The sequence below is a fragment of the Paroedura picta genome, chromosome 5 (assembly GCF_049243985.1).
Source record: "Paroedura picta isolate Pp20150507F chromosome 5, Ppicta_v3.0, whole genome shotgun sequence".
NCBI lineage: Eukaryota > Metazoa > Chordata > Lepidosauria > Squamata > Gekkonidae > Paroedura > Paroedura picta.
This window is the reverse complement of record NC_135373.1, coordinates 21,426,537-21,453,107: the sequence shown is the minus strand read 5'-3', so window position 1 is coordinate 21,453,107 and position 26,571 is coordinate 21,426,537. Positions and strand designations below refer to the sequence as shown.

The 26,571-nt window shown below is 47.6% G+C and overlaps 2 protein-coding genes across 3 annotated transcripts; both read right to left on the bottom strand.

Moving 5' to 3' along the window:
* Positions 1–2,091: 2,091 nt before the first annotated feature.
* Positions 2,092–8,850, bottom strand: LOC143838992 (uncharacterized). The gene is made up of 4 exons (XM_077340882.1): positions 8,517–8,850; positions 6,188–6,340; positions 4,213–4,338; positions 2,092–2,865 (listed from the first exon to the last, which is right to left on the bottom strand). Exons 1-4 carry the CDS (start codon positions 8,695–8,697, stop codon positions 2,756–2,758), a joined length of 570 nt encoding a protein of 189 aa, XP_077196997.1. The 5' UTR covers positions 8,698–8,850; the 3' UTR covers positions 2,092–2,755.
* A 2,529-nt stretch (positions 8,851–11,379) lies between these two features.
* On the bottom strand, positions 11,380–25,557 carry LOC143838991 (epithelial membrane protein 2-like). Of its 2 annotated transcripts, none has more exons than XM_077340881.1 (6): positions 25,447–25,557; positions 22,423–22,510; positions 19,825–20,024; positions 16,760–16,906; positions 14,238–14,366; positions 11,380–12,234 (listed from the first exon to the last, which is right to left on the bottom strand). In XM_077340881.1, the coding sequence occupies exons 2-6, from the start codon at positions 22,473–22,475 to the stop codon at positions 12,197–12,199; spliced, it is 567 nt and encodes a 188-aa protein (XP_077196996.1). In that variant the 5' UTR covers positions 22,476–22,510; positions 25,447–25,557; the 3' UTR covers positions 11,380–12,196. The 2 variants fall into 2 exon arrangements, with proteins under 2 accessions (XP_077196996.1, XP_077196995.1); XM_077340880.1 differs by lacking the exon at positions 25,447–25,557 and adding an exon at positions 24,413–24,455.
* Positions 25,558–26,571: the final 1,014 nt, after the last annotated feature.

Here is a 26,571-nt window from a genome sequence, read left to right as displayed (position 1 = left end):
CATGTAGGCGTCATTCATATATTACACCTCTCATCACATGTGCTTAAAGGAGAGTAAAGTTGTGCCTAGGTGGAAATGCATGCTTGTGTTTTCCAAAATTGTATTTTAAAAGATATTTGAAAGTTAAGATTTTAGATTTAAATTGTTGTAAAACTTTCATTTGGATGTTTTATCCGTTGTAACCTGCCGTGAGCTTTCGGGGATGGATGGACTAAAAATAGAATAATAATAAATAAATAAAAATAAAAGGTGTCATCTCCTTGAATAGGATGCATCTCTTTGTCTTAATATGGAAGCTGCCCTCTGGCCCCAACGCTTTCTCTTGCCCAGGGGTAGTCAAACTGCGGCCCTCCAGATGTCCATGGACTACAATTCCCAGGAGCCCCTGCCAGCGAATGCTGGCAGGGGCTCCTGGGAATTGTAGTCCATGGACATCTGGAGGGCCGCAGTTTGACTACCCCTGCTCTTGCCTGTAGGTGCAAGCTGGCCATTTATCATAGATCATTGTCCACCTCCAGAGAACTTATCAAGTTATTATTTCACAGGGTAATATGTCAACTAGCCCCGGGGAGCATATACATAGCCAACTTGGCATAGTAATTAGGTGCACCAACTTCTAATCTGGTGAGCCAGGTTTGATTCCCTGCTCCCACACATGCAATCAGCTGGGTAACTTGGTCTCACCACTGCACTGATAAAGCTGTTTTGATTGAGCAGTAATATCAGGGCTCTCTCAGCCTTACCTCCCTCACAGGGTGCCTGTTGTGGGGAGAGGAAAGGGAAGGTGAATGTAAGCCGCTTTGAGACTCTTCCGGGTAGAGAAAAGCAGCATATAAGAACCAACTCTTCTTCTTCAGTAATATCAGGGCTCCCTCAGTCCCACCTCCCTCAAAGTGTGTCTGTTGTGGGGAGAGGAAAAGGAAGGTGAATGGAAGCCACTTTGAGACTCCTTCTAGTAGAGAAAAGTGGTATATAAGAACCAACTCTTCTTCTTCATCATCATAGGGAAAGTACTAATTAGATTAGGCTTCTGTCTCTTCTTTTAACTACAACTCAGATGTAAACTAGATATACTTGAATAAGTGTAAGTTTACCTTTTTCTTTTGTACCATACTTGGGAGATTTATTTGCTGCACTCAGAAGCATGCTTCTATGCCTCGGCAAAACTGTGCTATATTAACCACACTTCCCAAGAAATTTTGGTGTGCGTCTTGTGTGTTAAGGGCTGTCAAGTCACTTCAGAATTGTGGTGACTCAACGCACCTTCCTAAGTCATCTTGTTAATAGCCTTGCACGGGTCTCGCAAACTGAGGGCCATGGCTTCCTTGGCTGAGCCATTCTGGAATTGCAATCAGCAAGTAATTGGGCAATGTCAGCCTTGAAGCACTATTACTAAGCTGTTTAAGACGCTGAACTGTACCTGTGTGCTTACTAGTGGCATCTAGTGGTCACAGATGAGGTTGCAATGAAAAAATCCCAAGCGCATGGCTGGGGATTCCTTTGTTTAAGGTGGGCTCCCGGCAACTTCCTCTTGCTTCAAGAAGAGGTCAGTGCATGTGCTTCTGTTAGCAAGGAGGAACAGCATCCTCCTTTACGTTACAGCTCTGTCTGCATCTGTTTCTGTGTAAGATGTAGTCTGCCTGCAGCCTAGTCACAAGAGGCTTCAAATGTGTTTTCTTTGTGACTATTCTTTAAGCTTTTGTAGTCTTTATGCTTTTGTAAATAATCTTTCCCAGTAAAAATGATCTCTCTCTTAAACCTCAAAGCACTGTGAGTCTGTGTCTGTGTCTCATCCACAATGGTAACCAATAAATACAGAAGAAGAAGAAGAGTTGGTTCTTATATGCCGCTTTTCCCTACCTGAAGGAGGCTCAAAGCAGCTTACAGTCGCCTTCCCATTCCTTACTTTTAATACGTTCTGTTACTCTGCAACTCTGTTTCTTTGGAGGGACTAAGATCACAACCAAGTCCTAAAGCCCCAACAAGTCAACCTGTCCCAAATTTTGGTGGGGATTTTTTTTTATTGAATATTCTCTTGACCCAAAGACACATTTTTAGGTGTATCCACGGGATTTTGAGATCCTTTCCTTTCAAACGGCAGTCCCCTTAGGTCCCATCAGGTCTCCTTCGAAAGTGTCCTCACCTTTGGAACCAGAAACCATCACAGCAAATTGTGGTTTGAGATACATACACCTGAGGACTTCCTTGGATATACGGGACGTTGACCGTTGGATTCCGGCCTTGAGGGGATCTCATGAAATTCGCCAGCAAGTTAGATTTCAAAATAACCAGCCACTTCCATTTGGTTTAAGTAAAAAAAAACAGACAAAAATATCCTGGCCACTAAAGTCATATTTCGTAGCCACGTGGCTCTGAGAAAAGCCAGGGAAAGGAGGAAATGAATTGCACTTAGAAGTGCTGTGAGGAGGAATATATTCTTGAATGAAGGGGTGTTTAATGAATGGGGAAATAGTCCTGGAAAAGGGAGCACATTTCTTCAGGCAGCAACATTTTACCCCCGATGTAACACACTGTACTGGTGAGCAGGCCTCCAGTATACAAGGAAGCATCTGAGGGTGTTCAAAACATTGCCAAAATCACAGTCCGTGCCCTGGGTGAGCACATCAGAGTGAGTCCCGCAGCAGTCTGGCTCTCTTGGGGAATTGGGCTCCAACTGTGAACTCCTCTGACTACTGTCCAACTTTAAAATTGCAGCAAGGCCACAGTCAAAAGGGGGTCCAAGATCCCACGTTGTTCAGAGGAGGGCAGGGGCCACTGTTGGGGGCTCCTTGGCTTCCTCGTGTTCTGGACACACGTGATTTGTTTCCCAGAGCGAACACTTGTAGGCCACAAAGTCCAAGGTAGCTGGGAGACAGAGAAAGCAAAACATGTTCTTGAGCAGAACTATCCTTAAACAGACCGTCCATCCCCCTTCTCTCATCCTAGTTGACTATAACTGGACAACATAGTGTAGTGGTTAGAGCAGTCTTTCTCAACCTTTTTACCATTGAGAAACTCCTGAAACATTCTGGAGGCTTCAAGAAACCCCAGAAGTGGCACAAACATACAGCATATGGTTTGGAAGCAGAGCTGTTAACACACCCACAAACTACAACTATTCTACCATAAGATCTCTTTTCAAGGTGGGGAATGAGTCACAAAAGTGGAGCCCCAAATACTGGGGGCCGTTCCGCATTCGTCCAAAATAGCACAATGGTTACTAATTGAAAACACTACAGTTTTGCCGTTATGCACAACGTCGTTGACAATCTGCAACATTCCTGAAACCGATCTGCAAAAAGCGCTTCGTTGTAGCGCTTTCAGGGAAATCCCAAAAAGTGGATTCACCCTCCGGAAAGAGCTACACTCCTGCAACCAATCTGCAACACTAGCGGGAAAGTTCTGTGCATTACCATTGCTGCGTTTTCTACAAAGTCCCTCCCCCAGGCTCTCTCCTCTGATCTTCCGGCGAAGCGATAGCCATTTTTTTTTCTCCGAGCGAGCGGAGATCAACGCACCGGCAAGCCTTTGTTTACCCAGTGAGGCTTCCCCGGCTGCAGTCCCTCTGTTTAAAGTCACCAAGCACAAGCATCACTTTATTTTTCACACTGTTTTCGGCCGAAAATCGCGCCCGTGAGGGGGGGGGATTTTATTTTTCACTCGGGGGGAGCGTGGCAACGATGAAACGGCAGCTCAAACACCACCTGCTAGCTGGATGGGTCTCTCCGTTGCAACGAATCAACACAGATTCGTTGCAACGGGCGTTTTTTTTTTTTTTAAACCTTCCTTAAAGGGAAAGGGGCTGTTTGGGAGCATGCTAACGGCCGCCCATTGGCTGCTTGACGGCCAGGGGCGGGACACACTCAGCAATAGCGCTTCCTTTCTAGCGATTTTTGCCGAGACCGTAAACCTGTGGGAAACGATAGAAACGCAACTGGATTCCACTACAAAGGCAGGTATGCATAACGACGAATTCCACTATTTAAAATGGCCATTTTTCGTTCAGCAAACAATTTGCTACATGGATCCCGGTGCGGAATGGCCCTGGATGTAAACCAATTCTCCTAAATTAAGGAGCTCACATTCATCAGGCATAACAGCTAAGAAGCACCATCCTGTCTGTGGCCAAAGTTAATCTCCCAATGCGCATTCTCATTTGCAAGCCGAAAATCGAGCGCCGAACCAGGGAACCCCGCTCTCCCTTTGACCCACCTATCAAAAAGCACAGGAAACCGTTGGCACAGCTGAGGTAGAAGGCCCAGTTCTTGAAAGAGGTCTTCTCTGGTATCCGAGTGCTTTCGATTTCAAACATCACCAGACCAATCAGCAGAGACAGTCCTACAAGGCACAGTGGGGAAAGTTGTTCACTTGGAGGAGTGTCGTCCCGAAAACATGGGTGGTTCTCAAGACCGAACTGGCCCTTACTCTGCATCATCCTGCCTGAACCTTCACACCATCCCAACGCAAATCTGCTCTAAACGGGTTGGCTGAGTGTGGGAGAAACCTCTTGTCTATTGGTTGGTCGGAGGGCCGTGTTGGTCTTGGCTGAGTATAACTGCACTTGGCCCAGGGCCTTCGGAGCAGTGCTCCTTGCAGGGCAGGGCAGAGACAAGAGAAGAATCAGGTCTCTCACTTTTCATGCCACACACGTTGGCTAATGCCCTTCCCGCCTCTTGGAACTTGATAACAATGGAATGGGAGCATAGTCATAAGCTTTGACAAACTGCTGTGTCTGCTGAAATGTGTATTGTGAAGTCTGTTGTCCTGAGCTGTGAAACAAATAAAAGCCTAGCCTGCTTGAGAGGGCTAGGAAGCTGCTGAATGACCTGGCAGGCTAGCACAAAGAGAGAAGCAAGCCTCGTGCCTGTCATTAAGTCAGTTGCATGAGATATGCAACTGGAATTTTTTAAAAAGACAACTTTGATATGCACCTTTGAATTTCTTGGTTGGTTTTGCCAGCTATGTTTTTTTTCTTTTTCTCATGCTGATGTTGTGACCATTTCCTGTGGCTGCCTGTCATTATTTGCTTGTACTATAGAGCAGGGGTAGTCAACCTGTGGTCCTCCAGATGTTAATGAATTACAATTCCCATGAGCCCCTGCCAGCAAACGCTGGCAGGGGCTCATGGGAATTGTAGTTCATTAACATCTGGAGGACCACAGGTTGACTACCCCTGCTATAAAGGCCTGGGTCTCCAGCTGGGATCGGGATACCAGGGGTCAGAAAAGGTGAAGGTTGGGGGAAGATGGAGGGGGCTGTAATCCCTACGATTGCTGTGTGTGCCTACTCTGCAGGGGGAGTTGCTGCCATTTCCTGGCTGTGCTCCCAATTTGGCCGGATTCCCTTGGGCAAGGGCTGTGCATGTCCCAAGAGAGGAAGGTCTCAGTGGCAGAATACATCCTTGGCATGCAGAAGGTCTCAGGGTCAATCCCCGACATCTCCGGTTGACCAGATCAGGTCATAGGGGACAGGAAAGGCCTCTCTCTGAGACCCTGGAGGGTCCCTGCAGGACTGAACAGACAGATCTTTGATGCATCAAGGGCCTGATTCGGTATAAGGCGGCTTTGTGAGTTCCTGCCAATGTGGGGACAGGCAGGTACAGGAGGGGGCATACATTCTATGAATAACAATACAAAATGGATTGGCCATATCATTCATGTGCCATACTTATAAATATATCAACAATGACCAGTCTATTTAAACTTTAACCTGAGTTGTTGTGGATCTCCATTGCCTTAGGCCAGGGGTCCCCCAATGTGATGCTCATGGGCGTCATGGTGTCTGCTCAAACCTTTTATGATGTGTGCCAAGCATTTTTAGGAAGTAGGCAGGGACAGATAGGGGCTTCTGCCCCACAGGATATCTTGGAATTTTGTTTGGCTGTGCAGATCTTTTTTAAAATGCTGCTTTAGCAGAGGTTGTGACACCGCAGCCCCCCGATCCACTTTGGGTGACTGAAGTTAAGTTGCAGCAGCAACCATTTTGTGGCTGGCTCCGCCTCCTCTGGCTGCCATTTTGTGTCCGCCATTTGGTTGTGCTGCAGTAGCCATGCTGCGCCTGAATCCCAAATGCGCCCGCAGGCTCAAAAAGGCCGGGGACCCCTGCCTCGGGCAACGACAACTCCTTGCTCAGCCTCCTCAATAGGACGCAAATGACTTCCCACCACCCCATCCCATTTCGGTAATACCTGCAACCAGATTGAAGATGGAGCTAAGGAGGGCTTTGGGAAGGAAGGTAAAGTGGCAGTGACAAAGGTGGTCCCATTCTATTGACCATATGACAGCCAAAAATGACGAGATGAGAGCTAGCAACATAAAGGCCCGTGTAAATTCCATGTTTGCTAGAAGAAGGAAAAGGAGAAATAAGACTATTAATCTTTTGCCGGCGCTCCCAGCCAAAGCCCCATCTGCCATTCGAGGCTGCCACCTTCTTGGGGGCACCTGGTCATCTCCTGATGACCATGTTCAGTTCAGCGGCAGAAAAGAGCTGCTTTGGAGTCTGCGGTCCCTGATATGGTACCCTGCTGAGACTCTTCCCCTCTCCAAACCCCAACCTCACCAGGTTCATCCCCCCAACTCGGGATGCCAGCCTCCAGGAGGGACCCGGGGACTCCCCCCAAAATTACAGCTCATCTCCAGACAAAGAGATCAGCTCCCCTGGATAAAAGGAATGCTTTGGAGGGGGGACTCTATGGCCTTGTACCCCACTGAGGTCCTGGCCCTCTCCAAATCTGGTCCTCCCCAGGCTCCATCCCCAAATCTCTGGGAGTTTCCCAACCTAGATTTGGTAGGGCTACCCCCTCCGTTCCCCGCTGGTGGAGACCCCAATGCCCCTGTATTTCTTTTCCCAGCCCTGCCGTCCCACTGGAACAGCTATTCTGCATTCAAGTGCTAATTAGCAGATATGTTATTCTGAATCTATGTTGAGAGGTAGACAGAGGAGGGACGCCATGACACATTTGTAAACAACGATTGTCCATGTTCCTTTCTTTTCCTTTGTCCTACCCAGGGTAATAACCGTGTTGCATTGTGGGTACTTCAGGTTCTATGTTGATTTAATGCAGTACTTCTTGTGTGCCTCAGACTGCTCCTTGTCTACATTTGTTGATTCCTTACATGGGACTCTCGCTGATGCTTATAGTGAGAGTGTACGTTCCGTCTGTCCTACTATTCTTCGCTTTTAGAACTGATTATTGTGGAGTTCAGGTTGTTGACAATATATTGCACTTTTCATTATCACTCCTGAATTTCGTAGAATCCTAGAGTGGGAAAGGGCCCTACAGGCTACCTAGTCCCACCCCCTGCTCCATGCAGGATCAGCCTAAAGCATCCAGGATAAGGATCTGTCCAGCTGCTGCTTGAAAACTGCCAGTGAGAGGGAGCTCCCCACCTCTTAAGGCAACCCATCCCACTGCTGAACTGGACTCATAGAATCCTAGAGTGGGAAGGGGCCACAAAAGCCATGTAGTCCCACCCCCTGCTCCATGCAGGATCAGCCTCAAGCATCCAGGATAAGGATCTGTCCAGCTGCTGCTTGAAAACTGCCAGTGAGGGGGAGCTCCCCACCTCTTTAGGCAGCCCATCCCACTGCTGAACTGGACTCATAGAATCCTAGAGTGGGAAGGGGCCACAAAAGCCATGTAGTCCCACCCCCAGCTCCATCCAGGATCAGCCTCAAGCATCCAGGATAAGGATCTGTCCAGCTGCTGCTTGAAAACTGCCAGTGAGGGGGAGCTCCCCACCTCCTTAGGCAGCCCATCCCACTGCTGAACTGGACTCATAGAATCCTAGAGTGGGAAGGGGCCACAAAAGCCATGTAGTCCTACCCCCTGCTCAATGAAGGATCAGCCTCAAGCAGCCAGGATAAGGATCTGTCCAGCTGCTGCTTGAAAACTGCCAGTGAGGGGGAGATCCCCACCTCTTTAGGCAGCCCATCCCACTGCTGAACTGGACTCATAGAATCCTAGAGTGGGAAGGGGCCATCCAAGCCATCTAGTCCCACCCCCTGCTCAAGGCAGGATCAGTCTGAAGCATCCATGAGAAATATCTGTCCAGCCACTGCTTAAAGACCTCCAGTGAAGGGGAGCTCCCCTCCTCCTTAGGCTGAACTGCTCTGACTGTGAAATTCCTCACACACATCTCCCCCTGCCCTCATATCTAGCTGTTACCGTTTTACCCTTAGTTTAAACCCGTTAGTGTGTGGCCTCTCCTCTGCTGCCAACTAGAATGTGTACTCTTAGTGCTATTTTTGTGATGCTGTTCTTCTCCCAGTGAGGCCTGAAGAATCACAGCCGATCTCCAGACTACAGTTTCCATTGGAGACTCCAATTTCCATTGGAGAAAATGCCTGCTTGGGAGGGGTGGTGGTGGATTGTGTGGCCTTGTAACCTACAGAGATCCTGCCATTTCCCAAACCTTCCCCTCCCCAGCCTCCATGCCCAAACTGGGCAGCCCCATCCAGATTCTAAACCCGAAACCCAAAAGGAATGGCCCGTCCCCTGCCCCTGGATACTATACCCTGTCCCGCATGCAGCTTCCGGCACTCCATATTGTCTGAGCAGATGGTCCAGAGGCCCATAGTGTAGTAGCCCACGAGAGGCTGATATGTCCTCCAGCTGTGTGAACAGTGGGCAACCACGAGCAGCCCCAAAGACGTCAAGGAGAGGATGCTACTGATGTATCGGTAGTTAATCCGCATCTTGACAACCGTGTGTGTGTGGTATGTCCTCAAACCCAGTCCTCGGCGTGAAGACACCAGCCTGGGAAGAGGAGGAGGCTGGGCAGGGGTGGAGCAGAAGGGCTTGGCGATTCCCGGGCAGAGTGATTACGGGGCTGCCTCGCGATCTCTCCCCCTCTCTGGGGCTACAACTGCCACGGAACCTTTCTTCTCTGCTGCTGCTACAACCTGGAGGAGCTGCTCAAAGGCTGCCCTAGAACAAATTTTTCAAATAGAAGCGGCGCACAAACTGACCACTTCTTCCTTGGAAGTGGAACCCGTCTCTATACAAGACCTTGAGGTCCAACCTGGCTTTTTGAACAGAATGTGGAATACAACTGGGGGAGAGGGCGTTTTTGGATGGGTTTGGATGGGTTTGATGAGGAGGTGGAGCTTGCAGGACAGGTGCAAGAGGCTGGATTGGGCCCACTTTAGATTGGCAATGGCTGCTTCCATCCTAAAGTATCTTCTGAAGGGCTCCTCCCTCTTCCCCACCTCTTTTCTAAGGGCTCCTCCCTCTTTCCCCACCATACATAAGGTTGGTTTTCCGCATCAACCAAGAATTGCTAGGACCTGAACCCGGCACCTTCTGCATGCCAAGCAAAGGCTCTGCCTCTCAGCCACGGCCATAGTGTGGCTGCGTGTGGGTTTAAGCAACCGTGAAGATTCTATTGGGCTCGTTTCGGACCAGTCTCTCATTCTAACTGGCCCTTGATGGGCCAGTGAGGACCTACTTATATTTGCTGTTCTGGCTGCTGGAACCTTATTTTGAGGGACTAATGTTGTCCAGGTCCCCTCCACTTCTTGGAGAGTTCACCATCAATGCACTTTGAATATCCTTTGGCAGCTGGATTTTCCTGCACAAAGATGTACTTCTAAAGTGCATTGAAAGTGCATTTTCCAATGTGTGCAGATTGGGCCTAAGACCAGAACTTCCTATCCGTCTGCTGCTTTTACCCTGCAAAACACAATGTGTGCATGACTTTTTTGGGGGAAGCATTTTTTGGGGGTGGGGGGGAGAAGCACATTAAATCAACTCTGGACTTTGCCCTCTCTGTCAGGGTCCAGCCTCCTATTTACGCTCTGCCACCGCCAACTGGCTAGTGATCCCTGGCCCCAAGGAAGCATGTAGGTCCTCAACGAGGGCCAGAGCCTTTTCTGTCCTGGACTCCACCTGGTGGAACGAGCTCCCTAAAGAGATCAGGGCCCTGTCCAAACTCCCAAAATTCTGCAGGGCCTGCAAAAGGGAGCTCCTCCATCAGGCATTTGCCTGAGACCGACAACAGGACCCCACTCAGACATCCTCTTCATGGCCTGAACTAGTCTGTCCTCTTTAAGAGCCTTAGCTAAGTTCCAATCCTGTTATATTGTTTAAGATCACTGGAATGGTGTTATTTAGATTATTGTTGTTGTATTGGTTTATGTTATATATTAATTCGTTCCATGTATCCCCCATGTTGTATGTAAACCGCCCTGAGACATACGGGAGGGCGGCATGGAAACCAAAGAATCAAGTAAATAAATTAATAAAAATGCTGCTTTGTTCCATCCAGAACCTCCTTCCATTTTGAATGTGACATTCACAGAATTTCCATTCTAAACACGGGTCTGTCAATACAGAAAGAGCTACTCCATCCGGCTCAGGCTAGCCTTATCTCAGCAGACCTTGGGAGATGAGAAGGGTTGGCCCTGGTTGGTTCTTGGATGGGAGACCAGCAAGGAAGTCTAGGGGCATGGCACAGAGGCAGGCCACGGCAAATCACTCCTGCCCTTCTCTCCCCTTCAGCTCCCTAGGAGGTCACTATGAGACCTGACAGCACTTTTTGCTGCCACTCCGTCCCAGCAGTAACTGCATTTCTGTCCTGGTAGATGGAAACCCTCTAGAAAGAAGACACCACATGAATCAACAAAGGACTTTCCTGCAGTCTCATTTTCCTTGCTTGTAAATTCCTATTTGGGGGGGAGAGGTCTGTTCTGCATGTGTTTTACTCCCTCTAGTGGTCGATTCCATGCCATGCAGCAGGGGTGGCGAAGTGAGGCTCTTCCAGATGTCCATGGACTACAATTCCCACAAGTCCCTGCCAGCGTTGGGACTCTAGATGTCCATGGAAATTGGACATCCAAATGCCCTTGGACATCTGGAGAGCCACATTTTGGCCACCCCTGCCATACATGTTTACAGGAGGAAGATCAGGCTGGGGCCTGCCATCAGGAAGTATACCATCGAGATGTATGCCATCCTTGACTATCTTGGGTGATGGTTTTTTGACACAGCTCCCTGCTGCCTGCGTGGCAAGCGTTCTATAGAGAGTAGGATTAATTTTTCCGCCACATTGGGAGTTTTATGTGCTACTTTGTGTGGTTTTAATGGGGGTTTTATTGGGTTATTGTAATGGGACTTTTTGTATTGTAACCCACCACGAGCCGGTAGGCCAAGAATGGCAGGTAAGAAATATAATAAATACCAACAACAACGTTTGGCAGAAGAACCTGCAGTTTTCACCTGGACATAACCCTGCCTGATATTGGATTGACCACCGGGGAGAGGAAAACGCGTGCAGAACGGGGGCAGGGAACACGGAAGAAACAGGAATTTGCAAGGAAGGGAAATAAGAATGTGGAGAAGCCAAAGGTTTCTTAGGTGGAACAGATCAGCAGACCGGGTCTTGTCAAAGCAGATCCTTTAATACCCACAAGAAGAAGAAGCATTTGGCCAGACTCGGATGGAAAGTAACACGACAGTGACTGGCGCCATGTTGACCAAGTACACAGAGCTAATGCCAAAAACGGCAGCCTTTGACTCCTCCATGATAGTCAGATTGGAGCAGGAAGTCAAGTCATGGGTTTGCCGCTCCTCACAGAGGTATCCTGTCACTTAAAAAAAAAATGACAAGGAGAACATGGAATTGCTCTCTTTAAAAGGGCATCCCAGGTTTGCCATAACAGACTGATTCAGCCTCAGGAGAAAACATATAGAATGACTTGAGCCATTCCGTAAATTGATAGTTCCGGCATTCATGGGATTGTTTCCCCCCCCCCCAACTTTCCCCCCCAACTTAGAAATAAGAGATCATCGTTCTCTTGGGGGAAACCCTTGCCTTTCCTATGCGGGGTTCAGAAGTTATGATCGTGGCATTTTGGAGTTCAAAAGCCTGAAGCCGTTTACAGTAATGGTGTTGGTTTTTTAAGCCACCCTGATACATGACTGATCTATCTATATATGTAAGGTGCGAAGGTTGCCACGCTCTCGTGAACTGCTAGAAGGACAATCACAGTTAGAGAAATACTACGGATCTGAGCAAAAGACAGCCACAACACTTTTGTCTCGAGGCAAAATAACATGTAGGGTGCGCGGGCTGGAGATATCTGCCATGTCCCATGGTGGCCTTGGAAAATACAGCTCGTCAGTGGCCCAGAAAGTTTCGTCATCCTGTGTGCGCTTTGTCTTCTCCCAATACTGTTTCCACTAGGAAGATAACCCTCAGCTTTCAACGCAAGAGAGTACGACTGCTATTGATCCTGGAAAAGAAAAATAGTTTGAAGCAAGAGCCAGGTGACAACAACCTCCCAGGGGAGAGCTCTCTGTGCTTCCAGATCTACACCAGGGAGGGAGGGAGGGAGGGAGGGAGGAAGAGAAAATGACATGAAGAACAAAACACAGGCAGAAAGGAAAGGGAAGGGAAGGGAAGGGAAGGGAAGGGAAGGGAAGGGAAGGGAAGGGAAGGGAAGGGAAGGGAAGGGAAGGGAAGGGAAGGAAGGAAGGAAGGAAGGAAGGAAGGAAGGAAGGAAGGAAGGAAGGAAGGAAGGAAGGAAGGAAGGAAGGAAGGAAGGAAGGAAGGAAGGAAGGAAGGAAGGAAGGAAGAGCTGTGTCAAGATTAATAATGGTGAAAATGAGGTTCCATTGTTCTTTGTTAGATATTCTAGCAAAAATAGCACAAGACTGCAGCTTTAAGTATTTTCTAGATGTACACTTCTATGTACTGGGAGGCCAATAACTGTGCACAAAAAGAATGTGCAGTTGAGAGGGGACCTGATTGCTCGCTTTAAATATTTGAAAGATTGTCACTTAGAAGAGGGCAGGGAAAGGTTCCTGTTGGAAGCAGGGGGTAGGACTCGCAGTAATGGCTTTAAACTATGAGTACAACAGTCCCGGCTAGATATCAGGAAAAAAATGGTCACAGCCAGAGTAAACAGTGGAAGGCAGAGTTTGGGGAAAGGAAGGTGCTCAGAGAGGATGGGACGCCATTGAGTCTACCCGCTAAGACTGCCATTTCCTCTAGGGGAACAGATCTTTATGGCTGATCCACTAAGGATCTGGTGCGGACTGATTTGGCTTTGGATGAGGCTGCTTTGAACCACTTCGGAAGCATCCAAAGCGCTTTGGTGCCCATTTAAGTCAATGCGCAATTGACTTTAATGGGATTTTGGGTTTTCTGCCTTTCCTGGGGCTTAGGGGGTTTAAATTACAGCCTGAAGACATTCAGTGTAGCTCTGGGAGGCTCTTCCCTGACTCCCTTCCAAATATCCAAAAGATTGGACCATGAGGTCCAATTCTAGGGTCTCCCAAAAAGGGTGCTCCATCCACTCCATTATATCCTATGGCAGTGGTCCCCAACCTTTTTATCACCGGGGACCACTCAACGCTTGACCATTTTACTGAGGCCCACTGCCCTAACGCTCTCTGACTCTGGTCGCTATGGTAATGTTTAAACATCCCTTCAAAATAAGATACAGACACGCCACAACAATGAACATAAGGAACATTTTATTTTCATGGAAATTTTAACTCATGACAATGACAAATCAATGGGAACCCTGAGCTTGTTTCTCTGCAACGAGATAGTCCCATCTGGGAGTGATGGGAGACAATGACACCCGAAGTGTGTTGTAAAGGGCCGGGGGAATGAAGTAAAGGGCCGGGGGGGGGGGGGGGGGAGAAGGCGTCCTTCACGGCCCACCTCCAGTTAGTCGACGGACCACATGTGGTCCGTAGCCCACAGGTTGGGGATCACTATCCTATGGGACAGACTCTCCATTGGATACAATGGAGAGATAGGGGCACCCTCTTTGGGAGCCCCGACAATTGGACCCCCACCCCCCAGGCCCCAGGAAAGGCAGAAAAGTCAAAATTCCCATTAAAGTCAATGGCACCATTGTTGAGGTTTCCCTCCTCCCCCTTTGCCCTGGGTGGGCCTGAGCAATGGGTGGGAAAACAGAGCAGAAATGGCTGGTGGAAAGGTAAGTGACCCTTTAAATTTAAATGGCTACTGTCGAAGCGCTCCTAAGCAGGCTGTTCCAGCTCCATTTTTTTATGGGTTGTGAGGTTTGGACCGCCTCAGAGTGACCAGTCCTGAAGTGGGCCGTTTTGGAGCGATTCGGAGTGATTCGATCCGAATCGCACAATCCTAGTCTGGACTCTGGTGTCTCAAGTCAGATGCTATCCCGTGCAGCAGTAATGTCTGGCAGCACCAATAGTAAACATCCCCACGTTTCCCTCATCTGCCAAGCTGGGCTGCACTCACCTGCCAAATATAATAAAGGGAAAGCGACCCAACCAGCATCGAAGGACCACTCTGCCTCAATTGACGATTCCTCCCTGTCATCGAAGAATTCCTCTGAATACACAGACATGCCAATCATAGCAAAGGTACCTCGGAGGAAAGACAAAAGTGTTAAGTCCTCTCCACCATTGCCCCTGTGTTCATATGCCCAACAGTTCCCCTTAATCTCTGGGTCTGATCAGATCATACAGTCCAGGTCAGCTGAATGGCGGAGAAGCCCAGCCAAATGCAAAGTAAGGATATGATTTGAGATTCACCTTGAAAACAGCATGGCGGAACACCTTAAACACAACCAGACATGTTGGATAAAGGGAAAACTTGGAAATCTGGTCTTTAAGGTACTGCTGGGCTTGACTCTTGTTCTTTTGCCTCAGACCAACACAGCTACCCACATGAAAACTAAAAATACTGAATAGGGGGGGAATGGTCTCCTGAACATGACATGGCGGCAGGAGGGGTTCATCATTCCTACCCTTCCATATCCCTCCTTATGCTTGTGTTAGCATAAAAAGGACCATGACCAGGGGCGAACTGTTTGTCTCCCTGTTGGTTCCATGTGCCTAGTGGCCACCGACTATTGAAGAGACTATTCCCCTCCCTCCATACTCTATTTAAGGTAAGTTCAGGTCACATGTTAAATGTGAGTTGGTTTGGGTCATCTGATTAGGTCCTTTATCTTTACCAGGAACAAGATACAGGGTGACTTTAACACTCAGTGCTTGTTATGCTGGGCTCACAGAAGCGAGGGAAGATTCTGCTGCTGATCGACACAATGCTTGGCAAATGCATTATGAAGGCTAGTTGAATTAGCAGCATCCTGTCCAGGTACGTGACCAGACTTGTCAGTGTCAAGCATATCCTGAGGAGGGGCATCTGCAGGGCCCCAGACTTCCACCAAGGCCCACTGCCCCTAACCTCTGCACATGCACTTTCATTGCTACCTGCCAGCACACCTTTCCGTCACCCACGCATCTGAAAGTGATCTGGGGACAAGGGGCCAAGCCCTATGAGGAAATGTTCAGCCTGGAGAAGAGGAGGTTGAGAGGAGACAAGATTGCTCCCTTTAAGTATCGGAAAGGTTGTCAGAGGTAGACAGGCAGTGGTTCCTGGTGGCAGCAGAGGATAGGACCCGCAGTAATGGCTTTAAACTACATGTAGAACAGTACTGGATATCAGGATAATTTTTTCACAGTCAGAGTAGTTCAGCAGTGGAATCGGCTGCCTCAGGAGGTGGTGAGCTCCCCCTCGCTGGCGGTCTTCAAGCAGTGGCTGGACAGGTCCTTAACCTGGATGCTTGAGGCTGATCCTGCACTGAACAGGGGGTGGACTAGATGGCCTGGATTACCCCTTCCTACTCTAGGATTCTATAATTCTATGCTCCATTTTCTATGCATCCAGCTGGCCAGCACTGCCAGGAAGAATGTCACAGGTGGCACAAGTGGTACTCCAAATAGTCACAATAACAGCACTCTTAGCTTCATGCACTGCCTTTAAGGATAGGTGAAATAGATGGCTGGGAGCATGGGTGGCAGAACGGGTCAAGACCAAGCAAGGGAAGGTGCACAAAGGGGAGGGAGTATCTGGAGGAGGACAATAAAGGAGATGCAACTGGAGTCATAGTAGTGGACTGATGAGGTGAAGAGGACACAAACAAGTAGGGAGTCTGTAAGGGAACAATAAGAGAGGTATAGGAAGGGTCCTGGTGGTGGACAGATGAGGGGAAAGGTGAACAATGAGAGAGCCATCTTGGGCTCGCCACAGCACTGATAGAGCTGTTCTGACCGAGCACAAACTCAGTATCACTTGACACATGTCCACCCCAGGTTGCTTTTACTTCATAGTCTTTTACATGTTCCAGGAGACGATACTCTTGTAATAAATAAGTATAATGCAGCCATTTTCTCCAGGGAAACAGATCTCTGTCTCCTGAAGATCAGCTGTAATCCCTGGAGATCAGCTTCATCCACTATCTGGAGATTGGCAACCCTTCTGCAATAGTGCCGGGGCAGTCTGCACTGGGGTGGGCTCTTCCCTATGCTGCCCATTGTCTTATCCAGAAATCTTCAGAAGGCTTTTTCCGCCTGTCTGAAACTCTTAGGTGTGGGTTGCCTTCTTGCAGAATGCCATCTCTGTTGGCTGGGAGAACACACACAGATGCATGCACACAAGATTGCAGGTGGGATTGGGTCCTCAGAATCCAAACAGAATATTCATTCATTCATTCATTCATTCATTCATTCATTCATTCATTCATTCATTCATTCATTCATTCATTCATTCATTCATTCATTCATTCATTCATTATTAAATTTCTATACCGCCTCTCCCAGGCCAGCTGGCCCCTGGCAGTTCACAATATAATAATAAAATGTGCAGCAATAATAAAGAACACAGCAATATTAAAGAACACAATGTGCCCGGCCCAAACCAGAAACAAAGTCCCAAATCTGAATAATGTGTCCGCGCAAATCTCTCGCTCGTACCTGCTGCAAAACTGGCGATGGCGGAGATCCGCCCCAAGGAGCAAGCGCCGACGCGATTTTGGAAGAATGAAACACTGATAAGGAGAAGAGAGACGCCGGCACAGAGTACGCCTAACATCATCATGCTGCGGGTGACCTCAAGGATTTCTGTGCAGAAGCAAAAATAGAGGGATTAGATGAATGCACTCCTTGGTTCTGCCTTGGCTGACCCCTGGCTTGTCTAACTGGACTCCTCTTGGTTGCCAACAAACCACTGTGCTGTTGTAGCTAACGTGTCAGGCTAGAATTTGGGAGACCCAGGTTCAAGTCCTATCCTGCCAGGAACGTTCCCTGATCGAGCTTGGTCTCATCATGCAATCTCAGTGTTGGAAGGACAAAAGGAAGGAGAGAATGACGTTGGTTGCTTCTGTTCCCCTGTGGGGAAGAAAGGCAGGGCATAAATGAAATGCATTTAACACAGGCTGAATGGGATGTTTGTTTTTTAATCTCTACGAACATCAGGGGCGCGCTTCTGGACCAGACCAGGGGTCCCTCTAGTCCAGGATCCTGTCTCCCATAGAGTCCAGAAGACCAAGAAGGGAAGGGAAAAAGAAACAAACCCAATGTGAAAAACAAGCTAGGAACCAAAATACTGAGAAATCTGAACATTATCATAATAAAAATAGATTAAATACACAGTGCTAAACGAGGTCAATTAAAAACAATACATTAAAATCACAGTAGAAGATATACCAAAAACACTTTGGGTCTCACATACAGTATCAAAAAATATGCCACCTATAACAAAACACAAAGAGCCTCTTGTGGCGCAGGGTGGTAAAGCAGCCGATATTCTGTCTGAAGCTCTGACCATGAGGCTGGGAGTTGGATCCAAGCAGCCGACTCAAGGTTGATTCAGCCTTCCATCCTTTGGAGGTCGGTAAATGAGTACCCAGCTTGCTGGGGGGTAAAACAGTAATGGCTGGGGAAGGAAATGGCAAAACCATCCTGTATTGAGTCTGCCAAGAAAATGCTAGAGGACATCACCCCAAGGGTCAGACATGACCCGGTGCTTGCACAGGGGATACCTTTACCTTTATAACAAAATACACACAGCCATACAGTCACTTCAGTCACAGTAAGGTTGACAGTATAATGTTTGTTTGTTTGTTTGTTTGTTTGTTTGTTTGTTTGTTTGTTTGTTTGTTTGTTTGTTTGTTTGTTTGTTTGTTTCGGTAGAAAAATCAACCTGGTGAACGTGAATTCTTTATATTCATAGTATAAATGCAGTATATTTGTTGAAACTTCATTATAGTACAGGCCTATGTTTTATCTCCCTGGCTATAAAAACAGGGTTTTTTGTATTTAATCATGGGTTGGTTGACAATTGAAAGATGCAATTGGATTGAAATGCATCAGGTCATTGTGTTAAGTTTGCTTTGTTATCGGTGGCATATTTTTTGATAGTGTGTGACCCCAAAGGTTTTTGTGTAGCGACTACTGTGATTTTAATGGATTGTTTTTAATTAACCTAGAGTGTAGTCTGCCCAGAGGTTTCTACCCAGTCCCAGTTCAAATCCCTCCCCCCTACACTGAATTGAATTTTAGTATTTGCCAGCATATAAGACGACTGCTCATTCGTGCTAACCCCAATTAAGAGTGTAGTCTCTCCCATGTTATCTCCTGCCCTGGCCCTGGGTGGCTAGGAGGGAGGTATCATGGGTGCCCACACAGATATGTTGGCTTACTATTAATTCAGTTTAAGCAAAGAAACTCCTTGCACCTGTTCGTATGTTCCTTCAATAAAGAAATTACTTTTGCACCAAAGAGACTGCTTGTTAGAAATTCAACAGATTTTCGATTGGTGAATCAAAAACTGGCACCAAGTGGTCATTAGTGTGGTTGCAGGGAATTCTGAGCCATGTGCTCTGGGGATTCCTTTGTTTAAGGTGGCCACCTGTCTACTTCCTGCTTCTTCAGGAAGAGCTCTTCTGCTAGCTTGCAAGGAGTAGTATCCTTCATTAGGCTCAGCTCTCTCTATCTGCTGATGTGTGGCATGTAGTCTGCTTGGAGCCCAGCCATAGAGAGTTGCTGCATCTGTAACTATTATTTCAGCTTTTGTATTCAGCTTCAATAAGGAATCAGATAAATATGACATATATTTGTAAATCTCTCCTAGTAACGATTTCTCTCTTTTAAACCTTATCCTTTGTGCCTCATCCACAAAGGTCACTAATAACTGCATAAACTAATAACTGCATACAACAGGAATTTTGTGTAGACTAGGGCTGCTTTTGTGGGCTTCCATTGTGGGAACGCCGCTGTACGTTTTTGCACCTGGTTTTTGTGCACCAAGATTCGAAACAGGGGGAGGGATCATGGATGCCCATATAGATATGCTGGCTTGACAGTAATTCAGTTTCAGCAAGGAAACTATTTGCGCCTGTTTGTATATTTCTTCAATAAAAAGATTTCTTTTGCACCAAAGGCTTTGCTTAATAGATATTTGAAAGGGCTTTCACGCAGAGCCAGATAGTAGTAATTTACTGTACAATTCATTAGAGTTTGTAGACAAACGTGCATTTGGTCATGTTGTGATTGTGAACTGGGTTTGATAGAAATGTCAAGTACATATTGGCTATGTCATGAGAATAACAATGAGTACTAGAGCTTCCAGCTTTCGCATGGGAAATTCCTGGTGATATGAAAATTGTTGCCTGGGGAGGGTGGAGTGGGGAGGAAACTCAACCATAAGCACCACCCTCCAAAGCTGACATGTCAGGTAGGTACAGTCTCTAGCTCCGCGATCTGGATGTTTTGGGAGTTGAGACTGGAGAGAATGAGATCTGGGGGAAGGAAGGGACCTCAGCAGGGTTCAGTGCCACGCACTTTACCATCCAAACCAGCCACTTACTCCAAGGAATCTGGGTTCCCTGGAGATCATTTGTAATAACAGAAGATCTCCAGGTGTCACCTGAAGGTAAGCAATCTTATTTCTGGGGGAATTGCTCTTTGTAGTCAGTTCTAATTCCAAGAGAACTCAAGGCCCCACCTGGAGGCTGGCAACCCTAGCCACTTCTGCATACCTTTCTCACTTGCCAGGGTGTCTGCATCTGTAGGACATATAGGCTTCATACAAGAACCCCACAGGCCGGTGATATAACGACCGTCACTCAACCAGTGGTCTGTGGTCACAGAGATGAGGAGGACCACAGACCCCAAGAGAATCGAGGAAGCACTGAGGGTACGAAGTTGAAGTGGGGTGAGCAGACTTTTCCAGTCGTATCTGTGGAATTTTAAAAAGTCATTGTGAGGCTAAGCAGCAGCACCGAGTACTGTGGAGCTAATGGGGCCATTTCCTCTCTTTTGGGGAGCAAACCCTTGCGAAAGCACCTGCATTCCTTGCTTGTGGCCAAATGAGCAGGGGAGGAAATGGGGAAGCGGGAGAATATCATGGATGCAATGATGTCCTTTTTGGCTAAACCCCAGAAGTAATGACACCAATGCCGCATCATTCTGCCTGCTGTTAACACCTAGGGTTGCCAGGACTCAATGAGGCACAATGCCCTAGAGCCCACCCTCCAAAACATCCATCCATCCATCCACCCACCTACCCACCCACCCATCCATCCATCCATCCATCCATCCATCCATCCATCCACCCACCCACCCACCCACCTATCCATCCATCCATCCATCCATCCATCCATCCATCCATCCACCCACCCACCTATCCATCCATCCATCTATCCACCCACCCACCCACTTATCCATCCATCCATCCATCCACCCACCCACCCACCCACCTATCCATCCATCCATCCATCCACCCACCCACCCACCCACCTATCCATCCATCCATCCATCCATCCATCCATCCATCCACCCACCCACCCACCTATCCATCCATCCATCCATCCATCCACCCACCCACCCACCTATCCATCCATCCATCCATCCATCCATCCATCCATCCATCCATCCATCCATCCATCCATCCATCCATCCATCCATCCATTTAGATTTTTTAAGGCTCTGGGCGGTTTACATAAAACATTGTAAAACATTAACATGGAACATATAACAGTATAACGGATAACAATCATGATATTATTATCCTTATGTCATGCTTCCCCCTGGTTTTTTTTGGTGTGAGACAGCTCATTCTTTTCCCCTGACCCCACAGAGAGCCCTTATGCTGCTATCCTCTGCATCTGCCACCAGATTTGTGTACGCATGCATGCGATAGCAGAGGGACAGGAAGAAAAAACCTCCTGCCATTATTTTGGCTCATCAATCACTGTCACATGACGAAAACTCCCCAATCATCTTCCAGCGCCCTTTCGTTGCATGTGAGCGCCCCCCATCTCCAAGTCCGAAATATATATTTTTTAAATTAGCAGGATTGCGTTGTAACGCAAAACCGTAACAACACAAGGGGATTAAAAGTAGGCTGTTTCATCGTGCCATTCACACACACATCCTTTTGATGGCAGGGATGTGCTGGGGGGACTTGCAGCCAAGCAACTGACCTCTCCACCACTGCACACTGTGAAGGCATTGGAGCATTGGGCAATGGGGCAAGTCCAGGCCCATATTTCTCCCTGATGTCTATGGGGTTTGGGCCCCCTACCACTGTGTACCAAGCCCTGCCCACCTGCTTGCACGTGGCATCAATTAGGACAGACAAACCACTGAAGGGCAGTGTCTTTGAATTATGATCTCCCAACTTGTTCTTAGTTTTGCAGCTCTTCAGGTAGCAAGCTGAGTAGTCAGCAGTACCTAGATCTGGAATATTTTCACAGGAAGTTTCTGTCATACTAGGTTGGTGGTGGAAAGAGTTGTGAAGCAGCAACTGGCTTAAGGCAAGCCCTCGTGGTGTTTGCAAGGCAAGAGATGAACAGAGGTGGTTCGACATTGCCTGCCTCTAAGGAGCAGCCCTGGACTTCATTAATGGTGTCTTATCCAAGGACTATCTGGGGCTGACCCTTAGTTTTTAAGCCATGATGAGATTGGGCTGGCCTGAGTCATCCTGGTCAGGGCCTCTCACACTATATAAATTGTTCATTCAGAAGAGAAAGTGGAGCGGTGGCATTTGCCATGTGAACGAACATCTTTGCTTGTATTAATTTAATTTTCTAGGCTGCTATCACCACAGCATCACAACTATTTGTCTTCCAGCCCACCGTTGGTCTTGCATAGCATTGCCATGCCCCTCCAGGCAACCAATGGGAGTGAGAGGGATTCATGAGCAGAAAGAGAAAGGCCTAGGCCGCATTGCCAGGATATCACGGAAAGTGACGCCATCACACCATTGATGTCCTGGTGGCATTGATATTTGGGCAATTCTATGGTAATTCTGTCTTGTATCACAGTTTTTGCCCAAAAACCAGATTTTCTCCGAGATGTTATGGGATCACTTCCTGTGTGATGCTGGCGACAAAGCTTAGGCCTTCTTTCTCTGGGAAGCTGATCGACTGCTGGATGTAGGGCCTGTGGCGAGTGACCCTCGCCTCTACTAGGGGATCTGGCCAACATGGTCAAGCGTTTTCTCCTCTCCTCCCTTTAAGGAGCACATATTAGGCACAGTAATACACCTAGCACCACTCAGGTAACTAATGCATACCACCCCATGCACTGAACAGGGTTGGGCTGAGACTATACTAGGTTGTAATTGTTCTCACCTTAACTCAGAAGTATCTGCTGTATTGGTTTCCTCTGCTTTTCGGTCTCCCATTTCAGGTTTGGCTCTCCAGTTTCCGGTGGAATCCCCTTGTACCAAACAAAGTAGATAAGCAAAAACAGTTCGGGCATTTCTGCACATTGAAAAAGTTAGCGTTACGCCAGCAAAATGGCATACCGCTAAAAATTAGCGTGCCTCTGGCCATTCCTCACCTTCAGGCTCTCTCGCTTTTGTCTGCCACCTTCTCGCGCTGCTTACACTCCACATGCCTGCTTGAAATGGAGGAAGAGAGTCACGTGCTTTACACATAACTCTCTTTCCCCTGCCAATCAAGCCAGGCAGCCAATCCCCTTTCTCAATGTTTTAAAGGGCTCACGACGCCTGCTAGTTGTTTTTTTAAAGTAAAATTTCTCCATTGAAACACTTATGCATCTAATCATAGATGCCTATGCATCATAATCATAGATACATATTGCTTTTTATAATGTCACCCCTTATGGAATCACAAGTCTGGAATCCTTAAAAAATTAATTTTGTTCCTGATTTTGGGGAAGGGGGACTTTAGAGATGCATGCTTTGTGTGACAACTTTGGGGTGAAATTCTTTTTGCCTTTGCCTGCATTATTGAACGCCTATTCGTTGCTCCAGGCAGTTTGCTCTAAAAAAAACCCCAACCTTTCCCTGGGAGAAGGGAGAGGGAGGCAGATACAAGGGTGGGGCATTGAAGGTGGAAATAGCGCTTCTTGGCCTCCACACATTTCTTTAGCATGTGGCCTACTGGTTGCTCTCCTGTAGCTCGCACTTTTTAGGTTGGGGATGTTTCTTGAGGTTTGCTGGATGAACAATCATTTCACTATATTCATCAGGTGCGGAATGGCCCTTCCTATTACTGAACTTGCTCAATGAAATCCCAAGCAAGTGCTGTCCAAGCAGAGAGTCAGATCCATCCTATACACTCCCAAAATATTTATTGTATGAATAACGTTCTGGTTCTACAAATTAGAGCAGCATGTCTGACATATACGGCACATCAGCAGACTGTGACATTGGGGCTGGCTGACTCTAGTGTGGGTAATTCCTGGAGATTTGGTTGTATTCCAAGGAGAGGGGAGAGACTGGGGAAAGAGTTCACTGGAGATTAGCTGTCACCCTAGGCCTTTCATTCCTCCTAGACTCTGTGGTATACCATAGGTTCCATCCTCTGAAGCTGCCATATCTGCAGGAGAACTGATCTCTATATGAAGTTCAGTTGGAATACCAGGAGAACTCCACCCCCCCCCCACCCCCGCCGAGGTTGGTACCTCTACTTAAAGTTGCTCAATTTTTTTTTTGAGAAACAAAGAAGGGGAGGGCATACCCAGATCTAGACCAGGAAGAAATTGTTCTGCAAGCTGCCTTTATGGCCCGTTGGTTTGTGCTGAACCAAGGTCTGTCCAACGGCAAAGTTTAAAAGAGAGAGGATTAATTGATTGTTCAGTTACATTTCAAGGATCCAGCTTGGTATCATGGTTAAGAGAAAGAGAGCCAGTGTGACAGTTATGGCTTCTAATATGGAGAACCAGGTTTGATTCCCCACTCCTCCTCCACATGCAGTCAGCTGGGTGACTCTGGGCCGGTCACAGTTCTCTCCGAGCTCTCTCAGCCTCACCTACTTCACAGGGTGTCTGTTGTGGGGATAGGAAGGGTAGGTGATTGTAAGCTGCTTTGAGACTCCCTCAGGTTGTAAAAAGTGGGGTACAAAACTCCCCAGCTTCAAGGACTGTTCTCACTAGTATGGCTTGCTTGCCAATTTATATTACATGCCCCTGTTCCACTCTGGGCCTGAAGAGATTTCTGTGGAGAGCATAAAGACACACAACCCCAGGAAGCTTGCCCAGTGAAATCCAATGGGTTAGCATCTCCAACCTGGAATATCCCTGGAGATTATAGGAGAGAAGCCAGGGTGGAGTTTGGGGAAGGACCTTGCAGCGGTAGAATTTCATAGAACCCACCTTCCAAATAATCTCTCTTGTTTTCCATTCAGTCTTTACAACAACCATCCTGTGAGGTAGGTTAGGCTGTGAGCGAGTGACTGGCCCAGTGAGCTTCAACAGCAAAAAAAACACAGTTTTTCCAGCTCCTTGCCCGGCAATCTGACAACTACACCATCCTTGGTCTCCTAAGGGGCATTTGCAAGGGATCATCCACAAGTACTTAACGTTTTCTAGGCCTGCAAAAATGAGGACCTATTTCCCAACTGGCTACTTCAAACAAATGATCACTATGACAAATCTCATTTTAAATTCTCCTACTAAACTAGAAATATTCCTAACCTTCTAACTTAAAAAGAGGACATCCGTTTTTTTTTTTAAGAGCCCCCCCCACCCCCCTGCAGATTAAACACACATTAAAAATAGAGGACATCTGGTAACCCCAACCTATTCTATATGAGTGAGGCCACCCTGACATTAAGATTAATAAGAAGGAAATCTTAATGCTCAAAGAGCTTTGAACGACTTGGATTTTCAAATGGAAAAGTCGACACCAGGCTTCAGAACCCCATTCTGTTCAAAAATTCCTGGATAGGCCTTGCTGGGTTGTTGTTGTTTTTGTTGTGGGGGTAATGGCAGAGGAGGGAACAATGAATCTTCAGCTCCTTGGAGAAAGGATGAGGATAAAAATGTGATCGCCAAGCAGGTAGCTAGAAGGCAACTCTTTTTGTGGTTTATTTCACTGGAGCGGGAGGCAGGGATCAAAGGCTGTATTCAGGATTAAACTTCAACGTGTCAGCCGGTGCATTTCAAGTGCAATTGTCGTGGCGGTTGTTTTTAAATCGATCTGTTCGCACTTTACAATAACCAGGGATGCATGTGCTCCTGGAGAATGTGGCCTGGAGCATGGGGAGGGGAGATCCTGTCACGCTGCTCTCCCAAACGGACACCCTCAGTGAGTTTGCTCGTGTCGGGAAGGACATACGAGGAGCCCTGCCATCCCCCACAACACTTTCTGGTATCCCACAAGCCCAGAACAGATATACTAAGCTTACTTGCGGGAGGGAACAGCAGATGGAGGCCAAGCTGGTGCTTCCTTTGGCTTTAAAATGGCCGCCACTGATGATGTCATCGCAGGGCGGCCTAGCGTGACCAGAAGCCTGAGCTCCTGTCAGGCCTAATGCAGAGACAGGAGACCAAAAAAAGAGACGTCCCTCTCCTCCTCAGGCTCCACTAGATATTGCTGGAAGGCTTACAAGTAGGGTCTTTCCCTAGTTGTAACTCCAGGTGGGGAAATCCCTGGAGATTTGGGCATGGAGCCTGGGAAAGGCAGAATTTGGAGGGGGGGGGGACTTCCTCTGGGTGGAATCTCCCCTCCAAAGCTGCCATTTCCTCCCAGGGGAACTGATCTTTGTCCTCTGGAGATGAACTGCCATTCTGGGACACTTCCAGGTCCCACCTGGAGGATGGCAACGCTGTGTTCCCATCCTCTTAGCATTGGTATACAGAGGGTTACAGCCTCTGACCATGGAGGTTTCATTTAATCATCATGCAATCGTGTAGTCCCCTTTTAAAGTCCAGTAAACTAGCGACCATCGCAACACCCGTGGCAGTTAATTCCTCCACTCTAAGGGTGGAGAACTACAAGAGTCCTTGGAGTCTGTTACATTCTCCTGGAGTTGTTGACCCAAATGGTCTTCACAGACTCTCCTGGGTAAGCTTATCTCAGCACTCAACACAAGCTTGCTCTCTTGAGACTCCTGTTTGTGGCAGCAGCAGAGGCCCACTTGCAATTTGTGAAGCGATTAAATATATTAAGCTGCATTGTTATGCCTCACTGGGCAGCATTTGTGAAGGCATTTTTGGAAAGGTTTCCAGGTTCCTTGAGATGGCTGTCTGCAATTCGTATGTTGCTTTTGTGGAATGCTCATGTGACATGACCAAACCTTGTTATTTGAATACACATGCTTCCACCAGGAAAGGTCTGAATGAGAGAACTGAAAATGAGGCAAAAATCCAAAAAGGGTTCTGAGGTTTGTTTCTCACCTGCAGGAAGCCAAATTGAAAAGGGGACAGGCCCGGTTCTTTTATTTTACCCCCGATTTCTCTTTTGAGAACGCCATTCACTGCATTTATCCCCGGTTTTATCAAACTTGCCTTCCAGCATTCGTTTTGTCTGC